The following is a 27,080-nucleotide window of genomic DNA, read 5'->3' on the forward strand; positions in this document are numbered from 1 at the left end:
CCCAATTATATGCTGGTACATGTACTGTTCTTTGTGTGTCAATCACAGCCCAGTGAGCTAGTCTAAGAAAAGGCGCAATTTACACAAGTACCTAGGACACAGTGAACATTCCAGGAAACAGACAGAACGAGATGTTTCCACCTTCCACAAGAACATCACACAGACCAGGAGGAACTTTATGGAAACTCTCACAAACAAAAAAGTCATTTGCACAGGCTCTCTGTGACGGTGGCAAGTAAAGGCCCATGAATGATGATTGCGCTCGGATACTAAGACTGGAAACACATGAATCTAGTTCATTTCCAAAGGACAGGATGGAGAGCCAGGAACGTTTCCAGTCTGGGATGTCACACAAATGTCCTGGTTCCTTGATAACAGATGAGTACTGTGTTGCTTGTCTCCCTGTAACTTTGTGTTTAACCACAGATAGTAATGTCCTTGGCTAAATATGTGTGTCTATACTCTTGAGGAGCTCTCAGTCCTTGCCATACAATTAGATGGCACAACAGTGTGTTGAAATAATCACAATTGATTCAAACAGCACCCAACTTGCAACACAGCACCCAAACCCGCAGCCAAGGCTACCTGGTAGCAAGAAGTGGATATGAATGCACCGGGCTGAACCAGGCTTCTTTCCTCCGTGGCATGCTGTCGTAGATTAAAAGATCTTTCTCAGTCAGCACAACCAGGGCTGGTTTCCACTGTTTCTCACTTTCTCCGGGCACCTGAAACAGAAAGCAGAGAACTGTGAAACAGCCGGAGGACAGGATGAACAGACAAGACACAACAGCATCCCTTCAATCAGAGGGCTGAGGAAAACGAGTGTCTTTCGGCTCAGGCTTCAGTAGTTGAAGTGGAAAGAAAGAACTCCAATGTGATTCTAGCCGTTCCCAATCATTGAAAATATCTGATGTCTCAAGGGCCCTAGATGTGCTTTCTGTACAGCCGAGAAGCCTCGTTCTGGGCTGCGCAGCTCACCTGTCAGTCAGTGCTGAATCATTATTTCACAGTGAGGGGCAAATGCTTGGGGGAGTCAGGGCTCTCATCTCGTGCTCTAGTAGAGCACATTTATTATGAAAAAAATTGAACAAATTTCCAAAAGGCACTGAAAAATATCCTGTGGAGCCATGTGTCTCCTCATTTGGGTGTGAGACAAGCCGTCTTGCTCTGGAATTTCTCCAGGGATTTGACATCACTTTAAAGTTTCTCTTCATCATTGACTGTTCAATCTTGCTCAATGAAGAATATGTACTTAACTCAAGGGCCAGGATGGCCAAACAGGAACAGGACAGAGAGCATCAATTGCATATTTGGACCAGATGCATTTTTGTATCCCTTCCAACGCTAAACCCTGAGATTACCACGAGCCATTCTTTTTGGCTCAGTGTCGAGTCCACTGAACTCAAATGTTCTTCTATCCATGAAAGTGCTCTTTCGAACATGGGGACCCAGATTAAACTTGTTGGGAATATAGAATCTCAGCTCCATCCAGATGTATATTTATTGGGATGCTCCTTAAGGATTAAGAAAGCACTGCTCCAAGTTAGGTCAAAGATTCTTTTTTACAGAGTTTGCCCCTCAGTGCAGACATAAGCCATCACTCAAGGTCTATTAAGAATACAAGTAAATCTAACCATAAGGCAAATTCATATTACAGCTCATTTCTCCTCCTTTGTATTTAAAAGTATGTATGTATGTATGTATGTATGTATGTATACATGTATATATGTATTATGCATGTGTGTATTTTACTCATGTGCTTTTTAGCATGCATATGGAGTTTGGAGGATAGTTTGCAGGAGTTAGTTCTCTCCTTCTACTGTGAGGGTTCTGAAGCTCGAATTTATGCTGTCAGGCTTAGAGGCAAGCATCTCAACCTGCTAAACCACCTTGTCTTCCCATTCCTTTCATTCTAATTGTTTATTATTTATATATACATATACTGTATGCATATAAATGTATAATATTACTATACATAAAAATATAACAATTACTATATATATTATAATAAATTTTTACTTATTGATTGAAATGCATTTTTATTTCTATATACTGCTATTTTTTCCTCTTGAGACAGAATCTCACCTAGGGTGGCTCCTCTTGCCCCAGCCTCTTATGGGCTGAGATGACAGGCTTACACTATCATGCCTGGCTTCAACATCACACTAAGGTACCACAGAGAAATCTGCACAGAGGGAGAGGCACATGCATGTGGCCTCTTTTCCTACCAGCACCATAGCCAGTGCAGTAGTAATCAGTGTCCAAAGTAGAGGAAATGTGTAGCCTGCACTCAGGTGGACTTTTCTAAGTTCTCTGTGGAACCCAAGGACAGTTCTAGTGTTCATGAGTGGTCTTAACTTCTGTTGCTTCCCTGTCCATGCTGAGAAACACATGCACCCCCAAAGGCGAGCATCGTGAACCCTGCAGCCGGGAAGCCAGAGTACCAATCCTGCTCTACAGTTTGCTAACTGTCAGTCATCTGATTCCTTTGTATTTTAGTTTCTGCACCTGTAAAATGGTAACTCAGCCTCTGAGCAGAGGATGGTGTGAAGATACATGAGTTAACATCTATAGAGGGCTTAATGCAACACAGAGCAAGCACCAAGGAGGTACGTGCTGAGTAGCTCCTATTGTCCGATGCTACTCAGGTGATTAAATGCGGCCGTGAGTATGATGTGCTTAGCAGCTGGCAGGTGATAGAGACATTGTACTGCATCTGCTAATTTTTAAAATTGTTGAAAATGTGTCCTTTAGACATGGAATGAATAACATGAAGACACTGTCTTTCCCTGTGGAAAATTACAAGATGAATTAATATACCTTTTATACCAACAATGTAATGCTTTTCCTCTACTTTTTCCAAGCTCCCTGCCTGGAAGAATTCTTCTTTAACATTTAGTACAACACTGCCTTCCATTAATTCCAAACAAAGACTTGCTTCCTAAAGAGCATCCTTACCTTCCTGTTTGTAAAGCTATTTATACTAGCATGTGAATGACTGACTGGTGGTATATCTTCCTTCCCTTTAGTATTTTATGCATACTGAAAGTTTCTACCTTTAGCGTATTGACTTTGTATCACTTCCCTACAACAGAGCAAGAACATCTGCAAATGATCAAAACAGATTGAGAAGGAGAAGTACCAGACTTTACAAGGTGAATAAGCTATGTATCTATCTCAAGGCAATTAAGTTGTGGTTTGGGGAAATAGATCGAAATAAAAATTTCCAGCTTCTACATTAAACTAGTAAATTACCTTTCCAGGTCATTAACTAGGACTGGAGAAGCTACAAAATGATCCTCCCAGTGTGGCTATCTCACCTAGTCAGCTCTGATCCATTAATGTTGACTGAAATCAGTCATTTAACTATGAACATAAAAAATCATGATTCTTCAGAAACAATTTGAAGTTTTCAGAATGAATCTTGGTAGTAAATATTAGTGGTAGCATGACGACCTCTGTACCCATGGGGTCAGTGACACAGCCACGTGTTCAGTGGTATGTATAGGTTGGAATCACTTCAAAGCCCTACATACTTTATTGTTTATCCAAGTTACCTATGTGGATCTCTTAACATACACTGTGAGAAAACTCTGAAGGGATATTTTTCACCACCACTGTGTATAGATGTGTTGTTTTCATTCTGCATAAATTCTTCAGCATAGTAGGCTGCCCAAGAGAACAAGTGACTAAGCAAGGGGAAAAAAAGCCAGAGTGAAGAACAGGATTTGGGATCCAGAGAGATGGCACAGTGGATGAGTGGATGAAGCATTTGCTATGTATGAATCTGGATTTGAGTTCTAATTCCTAGGGCCCACACAGGAGTAGGGTAGGCATAGATGCCACCAGTAATTCCAATATCCAGAGGGCAGGCCCAAGAAATCTCCAGGGCAAGCTGGCTAGCTGGATTAGCCAGGCATGCTTCAAGTTCAGCAAGACACTCTGCCTGTAGAGTAGAGAGCAATTGGAGAATAAATGTTCTTGTGTATACTGCAATGGATATGCCTCTCTCATAGGTATGACACATTGTACTCAAGAAAGGAGAAAAGAACAGGATTTTTGGGGAAAAAATGTTCCACATGAGCCCTACACTGAAGCCCTGGAAGCACATTCCTATTGGTTGTTGTTAAACTCAAGTATTTGTGCTATTGATCTGGTGATAGCTTCTATTAGAAATCTATTCTTTCTGGTACCCAATCGTAGGTTAATGTCAATGCAACAGTTCTGGGGGTGTGTCTGCATTTTGTTAAAACATGCTGTCATGTCTACAGTAGCTGTAGCATTATCCACCTCTACCCTGCATGCTGCTTCGGATACTGTAATTGTCAGTTTAATAGAGACAATAATATAATAGAGAACAATAATAGAGAATTATTTTCTCTTATAATAGAGAAAGAGAAGGACAGGCAAGGGGAAGACAGTTCATTCTACAGGAGTTCAGAAGCAGTGTCTTAGTGGACAGACTCATTTTCACTCCCACAGCACATCCGAGGACAGGTTTGCAAACCACTACGATGGATGGGAGGGGTGGAAATGGAAAACAGAAAAATGGACATGGAGAGAATTATAGCAAATGAAGCCCTTGGGACCACAGTCTCAATGGGTCCCCAAAAATAAGTTCAGGGGTAACAATCTTTGTGAACTTAGGTCCCCTGTTCAAATTAAACTGTAAATCCTAGATCTTAGTGGGAAAAGCACAGGCAGTTGGAATGGGGTTGTGTGCTCGTGGGGTGCTGACACCTCATTGACTTTAAGTCTTTATCTGTTACTCCTGAGAGTGGTTCCTATTGATCCTGGAATAGCATTTGAAAGACACTGATCTCGTCATCTATGAAATATACAGAACATGCTTCTAAAATGAGAACTTTTATCAACACCTTTTGAGGCTAAAAAGGGTGGTTACTGTTAATACAAAGTCAGTTTTCAAGATTAAAGAAATCACTAACAATACCCATGGAGGGCGGGCGTCACAGAGTGCCTTGTACAGCAAGTAAACAAGTCTTAGTATTAGCTAGGTTGATTATTCCATTAAGTAAGGATAGTGATGGCAGATTCAAGATGTGGAGGGGCTAGAACAAGAACTGCTTGCCTTACCTGACTTGATGCCCTCATTGGTCAATGAAAAAGTGGTTTGAGTTTTTATGAATGTAATGGCCTTCACAGTTCACTCATTTAAATTTTCTCTCTATCTCTGTCTCTCTGTCTCTGTCTCTCTCTTTCTCCCTCCCACTCCTCTCTCTCCTTCCTTGTGTGTGTGTGTGTGTGTGTGTGAGTGTGTGTGTGTGTATCATAGAATACAGGGGATCAGTTCTCTTCTGCCACAATGTAGGATGCAGGGGTTGAACTCAGATCTTTCATCTTGGCAGCAAGCACCTTTAGCCACTGCATCATTTCACCAGCCCCAAACTCAGTTGTTTTTTTTTCTTTTAATTTAAAAGTCTCTGCCATAAAGCCACAAAGTTTCTTGCTTTATGATTGCTCTTGGTTTTAGGTCTCTTTTTCATCCCTCATCTGACTCAGTCTTCCCAATACTCCTTTTCCACTTTTTATTTAAGCAGTGGTAGTGGCACAGGTTCATGATCTTTGGGGTTAAAAAAAGACTTGCTTCAAAAATCTTGCTCTGCTACTTCCCAGCTGAGGGATATGATCAGAGCCCTGAACTCTCAGGTAACTTGTCCTCAGATGTGTCACCTGCTGAAATGACCTCCCTGCATGCACACTTTGTGAAGATGAAGTGAGAGGCATAGAGTGGGTGCTGGATGTGTTTGGTTGTCCCCGTGCCATGCTTTGCATGGCTCCAGGGACTGACCTAACTAGGGTGGTGAGTGAATGAGGAAAAGATAAACACATGGAGATATAGAAAAGCTGTGATCGGGTGGATTGGGGATCTCTGGTTGAGAAGCCACAGCACCCAGAAAGCTCAGTGTATTTATTATATACAGTTGAACAGGGAGGCAGGAGTACCACATAAATATAAGCAAGGAAGTAGGGTTATTATACAGTAGCTGAGCAAGGAGGTAGGTTTAGCTCATCTCAGTAGGCACCGTCTCTATAGGGGAGCATTCTTCAGGCTTTAAACATCTGAGGGAGCAAAGCTGTGGGGAATATTTCCTATGCACACTGTCAATAATCACAGTTGGACCCAAAGGTTTTGCTATCTTCGAGTGTCATCCAGGGAAAGCTTTGCCACTCCTGTAGGTCTGAGACATTGGCGTCCTTGACATGGCCTTGCCCAAGTCAGACAATATAAACTTCCTGAAGACTTCACTTATTTTTTGCACTCCCGTATCACTCCTTGCTATGCTTTCTTTCCTACTTGGGCAGCTTAGAAACGAAGACTCAAATGTAGGGACAGTGACTAATAGCATGGGAGAAAGTTCTGGAAAAGTTGATGACAACTTTTAAATTGGAGATGCTGGTTATCTTGGCTAACTCTTGATTCGTCTGCTTCCCCTCAGGTTGCCAGCTCTTTGGAATGAAGGAGGAGATACTGGTGTAATAATAATCAGCATTTATCAGATTCAGAAAGCTTCACAGACACCAGGTAATTAACCCCTGTACCATCTTCAGGATGTTGTTACAGATAGAACACAAAATGCTCGGCAAGGCTGCTCACATCTCCAACTTCTTCTAGCTCAGGCTAAACAATATGGAGGACCCAGCAATCGGGAGCCATGGACAGATAAAGGCAAAGGAAAATGGCAAATCAGAAAGGACAACTTAAATTGAAAGGGACATGTGGAGATGACTTAAAGTACTTGCTATGCAAACCTGAGGACCTGAGTTCAGATACCCAACACTGTAAAAAACAGATGTGATGGTTTACCGCTGTAATCATCATACAAGGAAGGCAGAAATGGGATTCTTGTGGCTCACTGGCCAACTAGTCTAGCAAATCAGTGAGTTTCAGGTTCAGTGAAAGATGTTGTCTAAAAAAATTCAGGTTGAGAGTGCTAAGAATACCTGATGTTGATCTCTGACCTCCACATGTACACACACATACACACACACACACACACACACACACACACACACAAATGCCTATGCAGCAAACTAGGCAGAGCAGACAGATATAACAACTAGGAAAAGAAGGTATAAGAAAGTGTTGTCCAGTCCAAACGTGGAGGAGGATGTGGTGCCACTGAGATTCTCATATATTTGGTTGGAATGCCCAGTGTAGGGATTTCTTCAAAGGTTTAACATGCACATATCTTTTTGACTCAGCTACTTCTTGCATTTGTATTACGCCAAGAGAAATCAACATATATGACTGTATGTGATGCTTAATTTTCACTGTAACTTGACAATGGATTTAGAATCATCCAGGAGACATACCTCTGGGCACGTCTACAGTAGCATTTTCAGAGAAATTTAACTGAGGAGGGAAGACCCATTTGGCATGGAGACACCACCATCCCACAGGCTACCATCCAAAAGTAAATCAAAAAGAGATCTCAAGTGTACTACCAATATGCATCTCTCCCCGCTTCCTGCCTGTGGACAACGCTCAGCAGCTGCTTCAGTTTCCTGTTGCCATGACTTCTCTACCACAATGGATTGTGAGCCAACATCTACCCACTTCCTTCAGTTGCTTTCACCAGATCTTTTATTCCAATAACGAGAGAAGTAACTAACATGCCACAGAAATATATAGGGACAGCCTTAAGAACAGTATTTTAAATAGATGTATTCTCCAGAACTGAATGTCTATCAATAGGTGAACAAGTAACCAAGTGTTATATATCTATATAATGGGGAAAGAGGGAAAACAAAATCAAAGAATGAACTATTCATGGATGCCATAATGTAGATAAATTCAAATAATTTTGCAACGTAAAATACACCACATCTAAACTATATATGGTGTATCATTCAATTTACATAGAGTCTAGAAAATATAAACGAATTCATCGGATAGTCGTCTCTTGAGGAAGGAAAAAAATTAGATACAGTTGTTTGGAGAAAGCAGCTTCCAAAATAGTAATACATTACAATAAACTTTTTATTTTCCTAAGATATACACACATGAAGAGTTATCCATCAAGAATGGAATTTTAGGTAGTTTTGTTTCATTAGTTTACAATAAACCATGAACAAGCACTGCTATTTTAATTTATTCAATATTGTAATTAAGTACTTTAGAGAAACACGGCTTCTCTTAAGATTGCTGATAAAAGGGTACTGATGTAAGACTCAGGTTTACTGTTTAAACAATGCCACAAAATCACTAGAATTTCTGGGAGTCATGGCACCCTGTTCCTAGACTTCCTAGGGAAGAACAGAGACAGGGAATCCATCATCATCAAAGGACTGAAACCCAGAGCACTTTCAGAGTTCCTTATTCCCTCTCCACATTTGCAAGCAGAGTTGCTTTCTTATGAACTGTTGTATTTACCAAGTGTGTGAAGGTCAGATGCTAATACACTCTAACAGGGACCTTTGGTGACTCTATTAGAGGTATCGTTGTGTTCCGTGGCACTTCATAATGGAGCCAACCTCAGGGCAGAGCACATATCCATTGAGATGGGCATGCAGCTTGGTTTTAAATCTCCTTTCACTGAATCACATTAGAGAGAGATGAGGTGGGGGCTCAGCAGAGTCTGTTCTCCTTCAGCAAGCCACTTACTATACAAGGGCCCTGTCAATCATAAGAACTTGGTCTCTCCACAGCTTCCCCCTAATACCACAGCACACTCTATGGGATTCCAACTTGTTCTCTCATGCAAAAAGAAAATGATGTTGGATCTCTTGTGGGTTACACATGTCTATGTGTAAGTTCAGGACAAATGGTTAAGTTGGACTAATACCTCAGACCTGTCTTCTTGATGAGGCTGTGACTTACCATAAGTGTAGGAGGGTTATCCACTAGCTGCCTTTATTGGCCACCTAAAAACAGACTTGCTAGCACTTGCTGTATATGAGGAGGAAGGGTATCTCCCTCCTTTCTGTCCCTTTGTCTACCTTCATCTAATTAACTTCCCTCAGGTACAGAGGCATCAGTAGCCTGATTATTTCAATGTGAACTACCTTCAAAAGTGTTTTACTGATGGGCATAGTTGCTCTTGTCTGGAGCCCTTGTCTGTGGTCACCATCAAGTCTCTGCAACTGGAAAGCTAGAGTACATACACTGAGCTGATCCTAGCCTGGCCATCGCCTCCCTTTGCAGATCCAGCATGCACAGCAGGTGAACAAGACATACCACTTAGGTCAAGTTCTCAAAGGACATGCGACAAACCTGTGGCCCATGGTATGCATATACCCTAGGAGAGCTATGAATGAGGTCTAGCACAAGGTTTCTTAAGGTCTTTCTTAAGACCTCATGAGATACTTTTTTTTCAAATCAATTATCTTGTTCTCAAGCACAAATTTCATATAGAAAATGCCAGTTAAAATATTGGATCTGGTTAGAATTTTTTATACCTGGTTATTGTTAGCAAGCATTCCATATGGATCTAGGTTGGAAACACCAATAAAGAAAAAGGATGGACTGTTATTTTATCCTAAATCCTATTCTGAATCACAATGTTGACACTCTGAAAGAAATCCTGGCCATGAGCTAGGGCTCTGAAATGGGTTCTACTGTGTATCCGTTTTGCCATCCACACTTTGAGCAATTTGTGTGCACTCAACCTGACGACACTGATTTCACGACTAGAAGCTTGGTCCTTCTAGAGAAACCTCCATGACCCTCAAATCCTCATCTCCCAGTCCCGACTTTCTGCATCTCCACTTGTCTTCTGTGAAAAGATTCTCCCAAATCACTCAGCCTCAGCTCCCGAAAACCCTCAGGCATCATCTATAGGGCTTAGATGCAAATGCCTATTTGTCACCCATTGTTGGTGCCCTCGACCACCTGGAAACATCCTGGGCTCTTCTGTAGAGTGTGGCCACTTGCTTTGGATAGTTTTAAACATGAGCTGTTTAAAAAGAAGACCTATGGTTTGTAAGAAGATACTTTCTAGTACTTAATAATGGTTTATTCTTCCCAACCTGTGAACACCCCCTTTTAATCTTGCTTACTCATTTGCTCAGCTCCTTCTCTTCCCAGGAAATCCCAAGAGTAAATTTCAAAACCATGCCCTGCTTGAATTATATGATCTTATCGGACTAAGGTTGAGAGTGTTTGCAATTCGTTAAATCTTTGCATCTTATAAAAACAGTAATAAGTTAGAAGGACAATTGAGAGAAGAAACTTGGGAGAGAACTTGACACACTTACTGGGTTGAGTCATGTAAAGCTGGGGCTTAAAGGTTTACAGGAGGAAAATAATTCTGTTTATTGAAGGAAAGTAAGAAGTATATGTTTGTGTGTGTGTGTGGGTTACATAAGAGAGCCTGTGCCAAGAACAGTACAGTTCTCCCAAATCCATAAACTGAAATGGTAACACTCAGAATATTATCTTTGTTGGAGACAGGGCCTTTGTGAATGCTCTTTATTATGTTAGGATAAGTTTCTATAGGATGAGTTTAGACTCCGTATTAGTTATAATGCTGTGACAGAACACCTGGCAAGAATTGACATAGGTGAGCAGTGATTTATCTCATACAGTTAGAGGAGATGGAGTCATCACAGTGAAGAAGTCATGGCCGAGGACAATAAGCCGCTGGTCAGTCATGTTGCATCCTCAGACAGGAATCAAACAGCAAACGCAAATTGGTGCTCAGCTCTCTTTCCTCTTTATACTCAGTCCTGGACCTAAACTCATAGATTTGTGCCAATCATATTTTGTATGGGTTTCCCCACCTCAATTAACTTAATCTAGAAATTCCCCAACAGACATTCCCAGAAATTTGTTTCCAGTATGATTCTAGATCCCGTCAAGTTGACGATCCATCTTCACCACGCCAGGCTCCCTAATCCAAAATTGTATGTACACAGAGGAACTGTGAACCTAGACAATAGCAAAGAAATGAGGCTGTGTGAACAATGGATGGAAACAAGATGTTACATCTTCAAGCCAAAGATCACTAGCAATCTCAGGGTGACTAAGCAGCTAGCAAAGAAGCACCGGACATAATCTTTCTCATGTCGCTAAAAGGAAAACAACCCAGTCTGTATCTTGACCTTGGACTTCTAGCTTCTAAAACTGTGAGACAAGTTTCTGTTGCTAAGCCATGCAGTTTGTGGTTCTATGTATGGCAACCTTAGCGTGCAAATGTAAGCATCGTGCTATGTTACCAACCCTTTGAGGCATTTATTATTATCCCCATTGAGCAGCAGAAGAAATCATGCCTCTGAAAACTCATTTCACAGCCAAGGTTAAAAGCTGAGCGTTATAAAGCCACTGGTGTGCATTCTTGTAGTTAAAACTTGTGCTATTTCCAGATCATAAATTGCCTTCCACAAGAAGAAAATGAGGAAATCCGTGGGAATATCAAGAAAACTGTGGGCAGAAGACAGCTGGGGGACCCAGAAGGATACTCTCCTGCAGGCTGAAGTACACAGGACCCAGCTCACAACAACCAGGCAGCTCACCATGCCTCCCCTGGGGCCTTCTTGTCAGTCCGTCTTTCTTTCTTATTTCTTGGCACATGGGTACACTCTGAGCAGACAGCAGTTTGAACCAAATTCCTAAATTCCTTTCTTAGCAATCAAAGCACTTTATTCTCCAAGCCTCCTATCTGATTAAAGTAATTCAAGACCAAGGTGTAGATGACTCACAAGCTTTAAGTGTTGTCTCTATTTATAACACGGAGAGTGACAAAATTAGTCACTTATGTTTACTCCTCATTGAAAAAATGGAAGGAGTAATATTCAGATCGTGGCTTGTTATCTGAAGGAGGAGAAACCTTCTGAATTTGATTTGCATTTGCCATGTTGCAACTTTAACACATGAGCCTCTTCACTGAGGGTGTTTACCCCAGCTCCAATGTTTGCACATCCTTTGAGAACTGATGTGGCTTAACGGGATGTGCATTGTTACAAAGAGCACATCTCACACGTTCAACAGCATAGGACTCATGGATAGAGTGGCCTAAGGAACCACAGTGGGGAGTTTGTTACTGCAAAGGTTTTCTATGTGGCTAAGTACCTACAGGAAGTTAAGTTCTAGAGCTCATGGCAGAGGAAGTACTGGATACAAACACTGGCTTCTGCAGCATGTCAGCGACTGTATTAGCCAAGGCTCTCTTAGACAAGGAATCACAAGGTATGACACTGATCAGCAGCTAGATGCAAAAAGACTACTGGACTCTGGATTCTACTGCCTTGGTCTGCCAACTCCTGGGATCACGAGCACGAGTCACTACACCTGACTCAACTTACCAATATTTCAATAGAAGGCAGGGAAATGGATGCTTGTATATGAACTTTTACTATTTTTAGAAATTGTTGTATTATTTTCTGTTTTCTGCTTCTGGGAGTCAAAAACCCCCAGAGCCAAGGTGTTGGCATGCTGGTTTCCTGTTGAAGCTTTTGGGGAATTTCCCTGACTTTCACAGCTTTCAGAGTCTCTCATGGCTTGGCTCCTCAGCCAGCATGCTGTTATCTTCCCTCCTCTTGTTCTTTGCCACCATGTTTTCTTTTCTCAACTCTGACACACTTGTCCCCCACCAAAGGATACCTAGCTAGTCCAGTATAGCCTTCCATATCTTAGGATCCTAAACTTAATCACATTTACACAGTGCCTTTTCTCACCTAGATGTAAAGTAATATTATCATAGGTTGAAGGAATTGGGATACCAGCATTGGAAGAAAGCTTCATTCTGCCTACCTTGGTCAGTAACTAATTCAAGTTAGATGAACAGTGAATGGAATGGAATGATAGGGAACCCAGACTTACTTTAGACTTTTCCTTTGTGCCACCTCCAAATATAAAAAGGAACATAGAGTAAATAAGACTGGCAGAATATCATCAACTGTTGAAACTAGGGTATCAGTGCTTGAAGGCTTATTTTCTTTTACGTAAAATTTTAAAGATCCCTGTAGTAAGAAAATTTAAATAACATGGAGACTAAGGAAAATGTATCTGCGAGACAGATTTGTGCTCAGACTGACAGCTAGCTATTAAATGATTAGCACTAATCTTCTCAGAAATATAAGGCATGCACATACACAGTCACCTCTAGGGTCATGTTTTATATATCAACTTGACTATGGTAAGAGACTCGGTACAGCTGGTAAAAGATTATTCCTTGTGTCTGTTTCTAGAAAAGATTGGCCCATGGATCAGCTGACTTAGGGGAAAAGTATCACCCTCATGAGTGGAAATGGATATCATTCTATCTGTTCAGGGAGAAGAAAACGAATGAACAAAAAAGGACCTGGAATGAGTCTCTTGATTTGGTTCTGGAAATGGGACTCAGTCTTCATACATAACAATGATACATTGTACCAGTGAGCTACTGCTCCAAGTCCATATTACTGTTTATGTGTGTGTTTGTGTATGTGTGTTTATGTATGTGTGTGTTTGTGTATGTGTGTGTTTGTGTATGTGTATGTTTGCCCATTGTATTTACCATATTCTGGCTGAGAAAGAATGAAAGTCCTACCTGCCCAGGTCTCTCAGGCTTTCAATGAATATATAAATGTAAATTATTCCTCCAGAGCATTGGTTGAGGACTTAGAAGCAAGTGATGCAGAGGCTTTGCCATGAACAGCCTTCATCCACCCATGGATCCAATTCCCCTTTCCCTTTACCAGATGTGAAGTGTCGATGGCCACCTTCCAGAGATTGATGAAAGACTGCTTATCACCTGTGATGCTCATGGATAATTAAGTTAGACTCCCCTCAGTCTGGTGGGCAAAGCTATTTTATACTTTCATTAACTCCAAAGGGCCATTTCAATTACACTCCCAGTTTGGTTAACAAGTTACCTTTGACTTACAGCCCAGGTCTTAGCACCCAGGAAGCATGCTCTTTAAAGGGTGCTGACAGGGAATAGAAATTCTCTTATGAAATCTTTTGAAAGATAAATGTCATTATCTTTAAATAACAACAACAACAACAACAGCAACAACAACAATGAAGCAGGCTCTTTGAAAAACAGTTTCTGCTTTAATGTCCTGTTTTCAGAGGAGAAAAAAAAAAAGGAAAAAAAAGAAAAGTTTTTTTGAAGGAAGAAAACCATTACCATATCAGTTAGCTTTCTGTCAAGTCATAGTCTGGCTTAATGGCTCTTTAGTAATACTGGACACCCTAATGGTATGGCTGTATCAAAGAAATATCAATGTACTTGATCCTAGTTGAATCTACCATCAATTACCACTAAGCCATCAAACAAAAACAAAGAAGAATTCATTTTAGAGAAACCTTAGAACTGTGAAAGGGTCAAGAAGCAATCAAATCCCAGGTTTACTTTTCTTCCACTACTCCTCTGTAGAACCTGTCCTACTGACGCTGTTCACTGTTTTCTCTGACCTGGTGGATAGGATGCAATCTAGTACCACAGACATAAAACCTTTTAAAAAAATGAAACAAGTCATATTAATTTGTCTGTCTGTGGGTCTGTCTGTCTGTCTGTCTTTGTGTATGCCAAAGAGCACATGTAGAGATCAGAAAATTACAGATATGAATGTTTTTGCCCTCAAGTCTGTAGGTCCTGGGGATGACACTCAGATCAGTAGGTTTAATGGAGGGCACTTTTATCTACAATCCACCTCACCACCACCTATCATCCCCCCAAGCATAAATCTTATCTGCCACTTCTAGCTTGCAGCTCGGCCCAGTTCCTTCTCTTGTGACAGATCCTGAACAAAGTCCTTATCTTTCCCAGGCTTCAGTTTCCTCATCAATAAGTGGGGAGATGGCTATTAAAACTCCCTCTTTTGTCTAGCTTCTATAGATATAGACCAGAGTGAATTCAGAGTGTATGAGGGGACTATGGTAATATGTCTTGCAGAATAAGTTCTCAAAACCCAGGATTTCTCACAATTTCATCTGTAGTTCACTTGTGCTTGATTTGGCACATACGCTGTTTACAAATCCAGAAAACTTCTCCTCCTAGGATCCATTATTGGAAATTGCTGGGGGCATAATCTATATTTAGAGCAGGAACCATATGTGTGTCTTGTGCAAAGAATTGGGAACAATGACTGTCATCATTGTTGTGGTCTTGGATGTAGTATTCCTTTTCTCCCAGTGATTTCTAACAATCTGGATGCTTGGCTTCCTTGTCTCCACATCAGTGGGTACCTATTACATCTAGATTCTGTTTTTCCCTGTAAATTATTTTTTATTACATTACATCTGGCCTCTCCCTCCCCTCCTCCCAGTCTCACCTTGCAAGTCCCTCCCCCTGTTGCTCCCTTCCCTTCTAAAATTCCCCTTTGGGTATCAGCCCACCCTGGGACATCTAGTCCCAGCAGGACTAGGCACACCTTCTCCCACCAAGGTCCAACCAGGAAGTCCAGGTGGAGTAAAGGGATCCAATGGCAAGGAACAGAGATGGAGACAGCTTCCACTCCACATGTAAAACCCTATATGTACATATAGTACATCCAATGAATCCTGATATACAGGGATTAAGTACACAAGTCTGTTTCTATACCTTAGAATGTTCTTCTCCTTTGGGATACACTAACCCAGGTACTTATTTGGAACCTGGGTGACAACTCCTTTGTTATTGAACCATTTAGCCAGTGCTTAGGGTACTGAGATAAGTGCCTGTTGAGATGTAGTGGCTTGTATATACCAAGACACACCCACTCATATAAGAAAAACTTCATGGATCTCTTCTCCCTCACAACTTTCTGGTATTAGATTTGATTCCTTTTATGTAGTTTTTCCAAATTATATTCACATGCTGCTGTCTCATTTTTGCTCTATTTACTTCTGTTGTTACAGAGATACTTGTTACTTTGGGCAACTGAATTAGTTCTTTCTGCTTTAGTACATAACTATAGATTGAGCAGTCTAAAAAGAAAAAAAAAAATGCATTTCCCAGTTCAGGAGACTGGGAAGCACAAGGTCAAGGAGCTGCAAGATCTAGTGTCTGGTGAGGTCTCGCTTCCTGGTTTGCAGGTGGCTGTTTTCCTTGCTGTGCTCATGAGCCACATGCTCCTTCCTAGAGTAAAAGGTCATGAAGAGAACTTTAAGCGTCTTTGAATAGTGTACAAAAGTTCCAAGTAATCAAATGAAGCATAAAGAGGCAGTGATCCAAACTAAAAACAGAGTCTTCCAGGGTTTAAATCTGTCCAGATATGGGCATTTGTTTTGAGAAATCTTGTATCTAGAAAGGCTTTTTTTACAGTAGTTTTCTTACAAAATTACCATGACATTAATTAAATATAGTCTCAGATTTGTAAAACTGAGAAAACAGTAATTCTGAAGAACCAAAAGGATCATTTTTTTTTTGCTGCAAAAGCAAGGTCTTTTATGATTTTCTTTTCTTCTGTTTTGCTTCAGCATGCATTCATTCACCCAGTACATGTGTATCTAGCACAGACTGTGTGGTAGAGACCCTGTAAAGAGCCTCAGATAGGAACATACAGTCAGGGCAAGGGTCTAAATAAACAAGAAGAATGAAGAAGCTAACTTGACCAGTGTTATAAAGAGATAAAACAGACACCTATGACTTAAACACGCTGCAGATCTAATAAAAATTACATTTAGGAATATTGTATTTACTGTCCAGCAACAATCAATGCTCTAATTCTGTGGAGAGTTGTCAAAATCTAGACTAGATTTTGTTGTCTATAATATCAGGTATATTATTTATTTCACTTGCAATTGTAGTATTACTTTAGTACATCTAAAACAGCAACCTACAGATTGAGAAAAGATCTTCACTAACGCTACATCCAATAGAAGGCTAATATCCAAAATATATAAAGAACTCAAGACACCAAATTACCCAATTAAAAAAATGAGGTACAGAGCTAAACAGAGAATTCTCAACAGAGGAATCTTGAATGGTCAAGAAGCACTTGGGGAACCACTAGAAAGTCCCAGACACCAGGGAATTGGGTTCCCATGACCCGATGGGGATGACATTAGCTAAAATACCCAACAGCAGGGAGATAGAACCTGAAGAGACCACCTTCATTAGGTAGACATGGCCCCCATTGGAGGGATGGGGCCATATACCCATCTCAAAATTTTTAATCCAGAATTGCCTCTCTCTAAAGGAAATGTAGGGACAAAAATGGAACAGAGACCGAAGGAAAGGCCATCCAGATACTGCCTCTCTGTGTGATACATTCCATCTGCAGACACCAAACCCTGACACTATTGCTGATGCCAAGATGTGCTTTCAAACAGAAGCCTGGTATAGCTGTCCCTTGAGAGGCTCTGCCAGCACCTGACTAATACAGATGCAGATACTCACAATCAAACATTGGACTGAGCCTGGGGACCCCAATGGAAGAGTAAGGGGAAGGGCTAAAGGAACTAAAGGAGATTGCAACTCCATAGGAAGAACAGCAGTATCAACTAAGTGGATTGCTAAGAGTTCCCAGGGACTAAACCACCAACTAAAGAGTATATATGGGCCAGTCCATGGCTACTGCTACATATGTAGCAGAAGACTGATGCCTTATCTGGCATCAGTGGAAGGGGAGGCCATGCTTGGTCCTATGGAAGTTTGATGCCCGAGAGAAGGGGGATGCTAGAGGGGTGAGGTGGGAGTGGATGAGGGGGAGCACTCTCTTAGAGGCAAAGTGCAGGAGGATGGGGTGAGGTTCGTGCAGGGGAGACTGGGAAGGGGGGATAACATTTGAAATGTAAACAAATAAAATGATTAATAAATAAAAAATGTTCAACATCATCAATCATCGAGGAAATGCAAATCAAAATGACCCAGAGATCCCACTATATAATGGCAAAGATCAAAAACTCAAATGATAGCACATGCTGGAGAGGATGTGGAGAAGGAGGAACACTCCTTCATTGCTGGTGGAATTGCAAATTTGTGCAACCACTCTGGAAATCAATCTGGCAGTTCCTCAGAAAATTGGAAATAGTTCTTCTACCTGAAGACTTGGCTATACTGCTCCTGGGCATATAGCTACAAAATGCTCCACTACACCACAAGGACAGATACTCTACTATGTTCATAGCAGCCTTATTTGTAATAGCCAGAAACTGGAAGTAACCCAAATGTCCCTCAACCAAAGAATGGATACAGAAAATGTGGTTCATTTAAACAATGGAACACTATTCAGCTATTAAAAATAAGGACATCATAAATTTTGTAGGCAAATGTATGGAACTAGAAAATATCATAACTCAGACCCAAAAGGATATGCATGGTGAGAATTAGCCAAAAAGTACAGAATATCCATGATACACCCCACAGACCCAAAGACAGTAAATAAGAAGGAAGGCCCAAGTGAGGATGCTTCAATCTCACTTAGAAGGGGGGACCAAATAATCATAGGAGGCAGAGAGAGGGAGGGAACTTGGGGGGGAGGAAAGGGGGAAGGGGCAGGTATGGGGGAGACAGGAGAGAAGCGCAGAGGATCAGAGAATGAATGGAAATATACAGCTTCAGGGGGTGGGGGAACCTCTAGAAAGTCCCAGAGACCAAGGATGTGAGAAGATCTCAGGACTCAATGCGGGTGACCTTAGCCAAAATGCCCAACAGGAGGGAGATGGAACCTGAAGAGACTACCTACAGTAGATAGACAGGGGCCCGAATAGAAGGACAGGCTCGAACCTACCTTCAAAAAATTTGACCCAGAATTGTTCCTGTTGATATTTCCCAGGGAGAGCATGTATAGACTTGTGTAGTAAACAAGATGTACTAGAGCCGACCTGGAATTTGACATGTGGACTCTCAGTCCACTCCTAGATTTCCTCCTGAAATATTGGTACATTGAACTCTACCCTAAGAGCATGCTTTCATCTCCTCTAACAATTTGATTCTTCCTCAAGCATCTTTCTATGTGCTTTTGCATTTACTAAACCCTGGCAAATTTAACTCATTTTATCTCAGCTTTTCTCTTATGGATGTTTCCTGTTGATGTTTCTCACCACACACCCCCATTGTCTCTTCTTTAGCTGTATGAAGACTTCATGTTTAATGGCATATGTGGTCTTCTAGATTAATTTGAAAAGATACACAACGGTCCCAGTTGTGTTTGCATTCTTTCTTGGAAGGAAGGTCTAAGATCACCTGGCTTGATACCTTAAAACAAAGGGAAGGTGAGGACCAGGACAGAGTACGTTATCTACAGCAAGAGGATGGGTTGTGGACACCCTTCAGCTGGCATCAACCTGTCCTGCTTCTATGAGTCTGTACACGCTCCATCTGCACCAGGTCTGCCACCTAATCCTCCACATCACACTAACTGCAGCCCAGTGATACATTGCATAGTTTAGTTGCCCTGAGTGTCATGGATAGTCCCCTCCTAGAAAAACTCAACTCTTTTGTTTCATATTATGCTAACAGATGGAAAGATCTAGATGAAAGAAGTTGAGTTCCTCGGTGTCTAAGCATTTTTATCTCAGTGGCTATAATGCTCCCTTTCTATCAAATTAAATTGCAAGAGATGGTTCAGATAGTGGTGGTGGTGCTGGTGGTGGTGGTGATCTCTTCTGTTGAATTTTGCTTCTTTTGCATAACAGGAGTCAATCTGTCTCTACTTCATCTATACCAACAGTCAGTGTCACAGTTGGCCTCTTTTATCAGAACAGTGAAATCATGTATAAACTTCCCCCCCCAATAGTATTAAAAGTGCTGAAAACTTTGATAGAAAGATACCAGAATTACAAGACAAAACACAGACATATTGTCCCACTTCATACTAGTAAACAGAGAATTAAAATAATTCATACTATTAAAGGCTGCCTATCTTAACTACATGAGAATCTATAACACTTGGTGTTACAAACATTCACCAAGGACATGCTTTGCATCAGGCACTGTGTGAGAATCTGAACATGAGTTACAAGCAAAATCAGATAAGCACTCTCTGAATGGAGCTCATAGGCTGCCGGAGGGGACAGGCATCACATAAGCCATAGAGCATATGCTGACTTAATCCTTAACAACGGTGGGGACTGCAGCCATTCATCACGAGAGATGTTTAAGAGTTCTACAGAGTCAAATCCACTGTGTCTTTTTCTAGAAGTGTTTCCATTTTTAATCTTCGAATTCTCTCCGAATTATGTACCTGTAGGGCAGGTGTGAACCAGGTCAATGTATTCAAGAGGCATACCTAGGATAACAGGTGCATAGAGCTTTTTGGCTTTCTAGAAATTTCTGCAAACAGCACATTCCTCTGCATATGCTCTTTTACCCACACCCTGTTCCCATTGAGGTTTTGGTCAAATGTTTATACAGCTGCTAAAAAGGCAAACTTGGGGAATGAATAAAAGCAACATTTGAGACTCAAAACAAAAGCAAACCCCCAAAATAGTTCGGACACTCCTCTCTTTCTTTGATTTTTTTCCATCTTCTCATATTAAAAAAAAAAAACAACAATAAGAGCTTTGATTCACAAAAAGGCTAAATAAAGAACAATGTCAAGTTAAACTATGGCATCAGGGAAGATATTCATTCAGTAAAGCCAACAGGGGCACGGACACTAACTGAAGCATGTGTCTTCAGGAAACAGACCTGAAGTCTATCCACCCTGCAGACCCTGAATGGCTTTATACTCTTTCCACACAACCGGAAATTCCCAGCAGCCACCAAGAGCTAGGGTAAGCCACTTACCCTATTAATAGGGTACCCTATTTACGTGGTAAGAAATGTGGAAAAGCAGAAGGAGAGGATTCATTCAGTGGCGGCATTCACAAAAGGAACAAACAAAGCAGTTCAGTGACCTCAAGGCTGTCCCTGGGGTACTGATATGAATTCAGGAACAAATCAAGGAAGAACTGGGCAAGAGGCCCATATATACTTAAGCAGTTTGCTCTAGGTGTGTCTTCTTTCTTTGTCCTACTTCTGGTTCTGGAAAGGTCCCCTAGAGAATTCCTTACCACACCATTACTTGAGGGGATCAATGTGGTTCTGAGGAGAAAATTGCTTCTGCTCAAGGATGCAGTCTCACCATCGTGGTGGGGGTGGTGATGTGTATGTGAGACTATTTTGCAAGATTTTGCAGCTCCTAGATTCAAGGTGACACAATGACTTCTCTCTGTGCCTCCAGCCTTGGAGATGAAGCTGACTCTGAGTGGTTAACATGTTGACCGGCAGAGTTCAGCAGGTGACTCATAGTAAAGGATACAGGGGAAAAAAAAAACCCTAAAGTTCCAGACAAGGAGCTTTTGTTCTGTTTAGTTATCATGTAGGTCTGAGTGAGATGAGGAGTCTAGGCTTTTTAGCAGAAGCAACGTTTAGATGTCTATTTCAACTTCACTCCCCATCTGGCCCCATTGTGTCACAGAACATTGAAGTCTCATGCCTGATACTTTTATCACAGACTCTGGTATCTAATAAACCATGTACCAGCTCTGGCCGTCCACTCCAGAATTGGACAGTGCATAAGGTCCAAGTAGTCCCTGACCTACAGAGTTGCTATAGCAATAGGAAGAAAAGGAGGCAAACAGATGATAATAAAATGTATAAGAACAATGCAGGTTGTAAGGTTGTTAGGGCTGAAGGAATTGGTCTTATGTGAAATATTTACATGTCAGCAAGGGGCAGGACACCAGGCCCAAGAAATGAATAGTTAATGATTGGATTTTAATGACAAAACACATTATGAGAAATTTATTTGGGGGCATTATGAGAAATTTATTTGGGGGCACAGGCAAACATTTACATGGGCTTTTCCTAATCCCATGGACCAACTCATCTATGAAACGATCAGAAGGTTATTCTATCTTAAAGTTGGCCTAAATTCACAAATACAAAGTCTCTGAAACAGGGCATATATTGAACTGCTGAGAGGTTCCTTGTTAGAATAGCATCAGGCAGTAGAACAAGGAGAGACCTCCATTGGTCCTTTCTTCCACCGCTGCATTGTTTGAGGTTTTATGATTAATATTTTACTATGAATACAAGGGGAGTCGTCTTCTGCTAAAGAGCTTTGGTCCTAGTGATTTTCAGGCCTTGATAAATGATTTAACATGTCTGAATTTTTTCAGAGTTTGAATGGCCTATTCTAGCATATTAGAAGGCTATGTCTGAGTCTCAGGAGAAGAAATGAAGGCCAGAGGGACCCAGGGTAACAGTGGTTGGTGTCTGGTGGTATGAAGCTTCAATGAAAGCAGTTAAAAAATTCTTTTTAAAAAACTTTTAATAGAAAATTTATTTTTTAAAATGAAGCTAGAATAGAAGGAGTATTTTAATTCTTATAGGTTAGCTCTTTTAATTCTCTAACAATGATTATAAGGTGCATATAGCTTAGAATTTTTTTTTAATGTAGACATTGCTATTATCCCCACTTGGCAGATGAGAAAAGACGCTGTTTTTATCATAATACACACGGAGCTTCAATTTCAGGACATTTCTCTTGTTAAGTAACTAGGCTGCTATACAACACAAGACTTCAATCTTCAGGTTTGGCAGAATCAGTCTTAGGATTGCCTCCTTCTACCTGGCCCATTGGTAACAGCTTGGAAATAAAATATTTGGTTCTAATACTTCTTTTTTTTCCACTTTACTTTTAATTGAATCTTTCTGAGTTTCACATCATAAACCCCAATCCTACTCATTTTCCTGTTCACCCCTGCAACCTCCCTCCCCTGAAGAAAACAAAAGCAAAGTATAAGAAATATCTTGTTCTGGAAGCTGTCGTGTGTCAGTGTGTCACACACTAGACTCTTTTGTCTACACACCTTTACTTACAAATGTTCATTGCAATGAGTCGTTGGTCTGGTTGGAGGCCTCTGGCTTCTGCTACACTGTCAATACTAGATCCTCGCCTGGACTCGCTTTAGTTTTCCTATTGCTGCCCTATGTCATGGAGATCTTGCAGCTCCGAACCTGCAGGACTGGCCCTTTCATATACTCCAGCAATTCAAACATGAGGTAGATTTTAGGGTTGGCCAACTCAAAGCCTTGAATCTGTAACTGGGTTGGTCAGCCTGTTAGCTCTCTACTCCCCTAATCCCTGCCCCGACTAGCTCATCCAATGCTGCAGCCAGCAGGGGACTGGGTCTCCAACTCTCATGCCCTCAGGGCTGGCTCGCCAGCAGCAGACCACCAGGGCCAGCTCTATTGTGCTGCAGAGGTGAGGTGCAGGGTCAGCTCTCCTGAGTACTGCAGCTGGTGAGGGGCGGGGATAGCTCTCTCACTCTCTTGACTCAGGCCAGCTCTCCGAACTGCCAGAGATGGTAAGAGGCAAGGGGGCAGAGGGCATCAGCCTCATACACATGCCCCCTCACAGCAGATGAATGGTAGGTCCGGCTCTCCTGTGTTCATGCTGTTGGAGTGGCTCAACCCCACTGCCACTAGAACCAGCTCTCCCAAGTGCTGCAGCAGGCAAGAGGTCAGACCAGCTCTCTAGAATGCTGCAGAGAGTGAGGGGTAGACCAGATCTGTGCAGCTCTTGGATAGCTCGGTGGTCCCCCAGACCAGGGAAGTTCACGTGGTCCTTAGTAGTAATATGAGCCATGGATATCAACACAGATGCCTGCTGCTGGATGGCCACAGACCCAGACATGGCCTTCAGCAACAGCACAGGCTGGGACTTCGTCATAGCCTCAGGTGGCTGAGTTGGCTACCCACAACAAGCTATTCCTCTCCACCCGTGTGTCTCCAGTTCCACCTCCCTTCACAATGTTCAAACTTTCTCGCTTCTCTTTCTTTCTCATCTGTTTACCACATACTTGCACATGGTAGTAGCTCCTGCTGCTGGCTGGCCATGTGGCCTTTGAGTGTCTTCCTCTGCCCATACAATGTGGTATAGCTGCAGGTGGCCCTCTATGCGTCTATAACCTGCCTGTGCCACATGGCAACCTGAAAAGTTACTTTTTAACCATATACATACATATATGTGTGTGTGTGTTTTAAACATATATGTGTATAATGTGTATATATTATATATAATATATGTGTATAATGTATATATATTATATATGTGTATATATACATATGTATATATAATATGTATATACACACATAATATATATAAAATATATAATTATTAAATACACATGCATATAGACATATAGACATATATATAAACACACACACATATGTGTGTGTATTTTGCCTGTATGTTGGTCTGTCTGTTTACCCTAAGGGTCTAGTGCCTATAGAGGGCCTCCCCTGGGACTAGAGTTACAGATGCTGTGAGCTATGTAGCTGCTGAATATCGAACCTGGGTTGGTACCCTGGAAGTACATTTAGTGCTCTTATACATGAAGCCATCTCTCTACCTCAATACAAGGTCTTGTTGCTGGGTCATGGATGATAATAATTGAATGCACTTAATCCCACAGATCCATACACCGAGAATGGCTACTTTTAGGTCAGGATTATTTTAACATGATAGTGAATTTTAAGTTTGAAGCAGGTATCAAACTGAAGGTCCAAAGCCTTAGACAGACCTTGTCCTCTGATGCAACTATCCCTAGACCTTGTTCAGTGATGAAGACTCAAGTGACTACTATATCAGTCACTGTTTGCTTCTAAGTAGACTGACGTCCAGATGAATGTGTATGCCAACTTTTTCATATGTGTTCGTCTGTGTGTATCTACATCCAAAATTAGTACTGCTGGTAAGTCAAGGTATCTGAAAGTCCTGGGGGAGAATTCTCTCTGTGGCTTTTTTTCTGGCTTCTAGAAGTGCATTCTTCATGTTCCTTCACCTTTGCAGTCAAAAATATAACATTACCTCCAACTTGGCTTCCACCTCATGCCTTCTTTTCTTTCATGTGATGTCCCCTTCTGTCTCCTCTTTACAAAATGACTTGTGTTTGGCAATGGAGCTCATTAATTGTCTAACATGGGTGAGACCCACATTTTATCTATACCCATAATACACCTCACAAATAAATAACTGCACTTAGAACCTACCAAAAGAACCCAGAATTATCTCATTAGTTGAGTCTTAATCATATATGCAAAGACTTTTCTCCTTAGAAATTAACATTCACAGGGTATTGATGTGAATATCCTCATGGAACATTATTCAGAATTCCACAGCTGTTAAGTAAAATCTGACCAGGAAAAGCGAAAGGGTGCGTCCTGTACCAAGGTAACTAACAAAGGAGCCAATTGTGAGGAATCTTTAAACCAAGACTTACAGGCCCAAAGTGAGAACAGGCTTTGATCCTTGATTCTCTAACTATTGCCACTTCAAAACAGAAACAAACATTAAAAGTTCATAACAAACCATATAAATAATACATGATAACTGTGATCTGCGTGGTTCTAGCACATCAGAATCTTGCTCTTGCTTCTGAAATAGCGAGGCAGACAGAATGACATTGTACGCTCAGGAATCATGAAGCTTTGTGTGTGTGTGTGTGTGTGTGTGTGTGTTGTTTGATGGTTGTGTTATAAACACAAATTTTGTATTTACTTATGTCCTCATTCAAATCGAATGGGAGGAGTTAACTGTCACCTTGACAGTGATCATAGCTCTGCAGAGGATGAAGACAATCTTCCATTTCACCAGCGTTGGGCTGAACACTGTGGGGAAAACCCACCCCTGTCCAGTTATTGGAAGTTGTTGGATATTAGCCAATTCAGTCCTGAAATCTGTAACCTAAGGAGTAGTTACTAGTTTCTTTGGGTGTCAAAGATGTGTTTTGGATATAAAGAGGTGAGTCATACAGTTCGTTGCTCTTTTAAAAATGATAGCCACTTCACTTGAAGCATAATTCTTTTTCCTCTTTGTACAAATAATAGCTATTGAAGAGGATCTTTTGGTGCAGCTAATTAATCTTCCCATTATTGATCTGGAGCCTCATTACATGGCTATTTAGAGTTTGTTATAATTCATCAAGCTGTACTAATGGCGCATACACACGTTATACTTTTTAAAGAACAGTAATTGCTTATTGTTAGTAAAACCGGGAGATGCAGGGGAGCAAGAAGAAACACATAAAAAAAAAACACCACCAAGTTGTAGTTCTCTGAAATTCTGTTGGGATGTTGCAATTTGCCTTTTCTTTCTCTCTTTGCTTGTTTTCTTTGTGGTTTGTAAGATGACTACAAGTCCATCAAGAGGAAGAACCTGCACTGGCTGGCCTGCAGTGCTTTTTGACTAATAGAATTTTGTAGTCATGATGCTAAAAGGTTCGAGGCCATATCCAACTTCAGTTACTGGGGACTTAAAAATCCCTTAACTGGGATCCAACTGCTGTGAAGAGGGATGCTCAGACAAAACAAAGGGCACATGGAGAGCCAGGTGCCATTATTGCCAGCTCCAGGTAAGTTCCCAGCAGAGCACCAGTACTAATCATCACTAATGTTTGTGTACATCTTGGATGTCAGGCCCTCCAGATGATCATAGCTCCAGCTGGAGGCATGGAAAACAGAAAGCCCCTTACAGCGAAACAGTCAACAGAATCATCAGAGATAATGGAGAACTTATGTTTTTCCAATCTATCATCCCACGTCAAAAGCATATAATCAGTGTAGACATTCTCCCTGTGTGTCGATTGCTCTTTCAATTTCTCATAAGTTTGCCTGTATTTTATCTTCCTTGGCATAGTCCACCCTGTGGACTATAGAATGTTGTGTTCCAGTTTGAAGCAGGCCATGAGATGGGGTTAGCAAGAGAGTGAAGGGAAACTGAGCTCAGATGAATAGGCTGGGGCACTATGTAGAGTGGAGGGAAATGGCAGAAGGAAACCCACCCCAGCCATGCTCTCAGCCTTGTACCATCAGGTCAAAGGGTATTTATGAATCTGAATCCAGAAGGACAATGCATGCCACCACTGACATGCACTCAGAGCTTTGTGCCCCTGAGTTCCATGCAAACAAGAAGGTCTGTTAGTAATTTGTCTAAACTCTACCTCCACAGTCACCTGGCAACAGCCAGGTATGCTTCTCCCCACAGTTACCTGGCAACAGCCAGGTAAGCCTGCCCACTATAAAAGGGGCAGCTTGCCTCCTCCTCTTTCTCTTGTTCTCTCTTGGTCCCTTGACCCCGAACCTACAGGTTTGCTGTCCCCTCTCCCTTCCCACTTTCCCTTCCCCCTCTCTCCATGTGGTCATGGCTGGCCTCTACTCCTCTCTCTCTCTCCTCTCTCTCTCTCTCTCTCTCTCTCTCTCTCTCTCTCTCTCTCTCTC

At 41.5% G+C, this 27,080-nt stretch overlaps 1 protein-coding gene across 1 annotated transcript in view; it reads right to left on the bottom strand.

The window, feature by feature from the left end:
• The window catches only part of Sntb1 (syntrophin beta 1), a 242,061-nt gene that overhangs the window by 32,446 nt on the left and 182,535 nt on the right, over window positions 1-27,080 (bottom strand). The window contains exon 4 of the mRNA XM_028766836.1: window positions 586-725. Within this exon, the coding sequence (XP_028622669.1) occupies window positions 586-725 (140 nt within the window). The remainder of the gene's footprint in view (window positions 1-585; window positions 726-27,080) is intronic.

This window comes from Grammomys surdaster, unplaced genomic scaffold (assembly GCF_004785775.1).
Source record: "Grammomys surdaster isolate TR1022 unplaced genomic scaffold, NIH_TR_1.0 63, whole genome shotgun sequence".
In the NCBI taxonomy this organism is placed as follows: Eukaryota; Metazoa; Chordata; class Mammalia; order Rodentia; family Muridae; genus Grammomys; species Grammomys surdaster.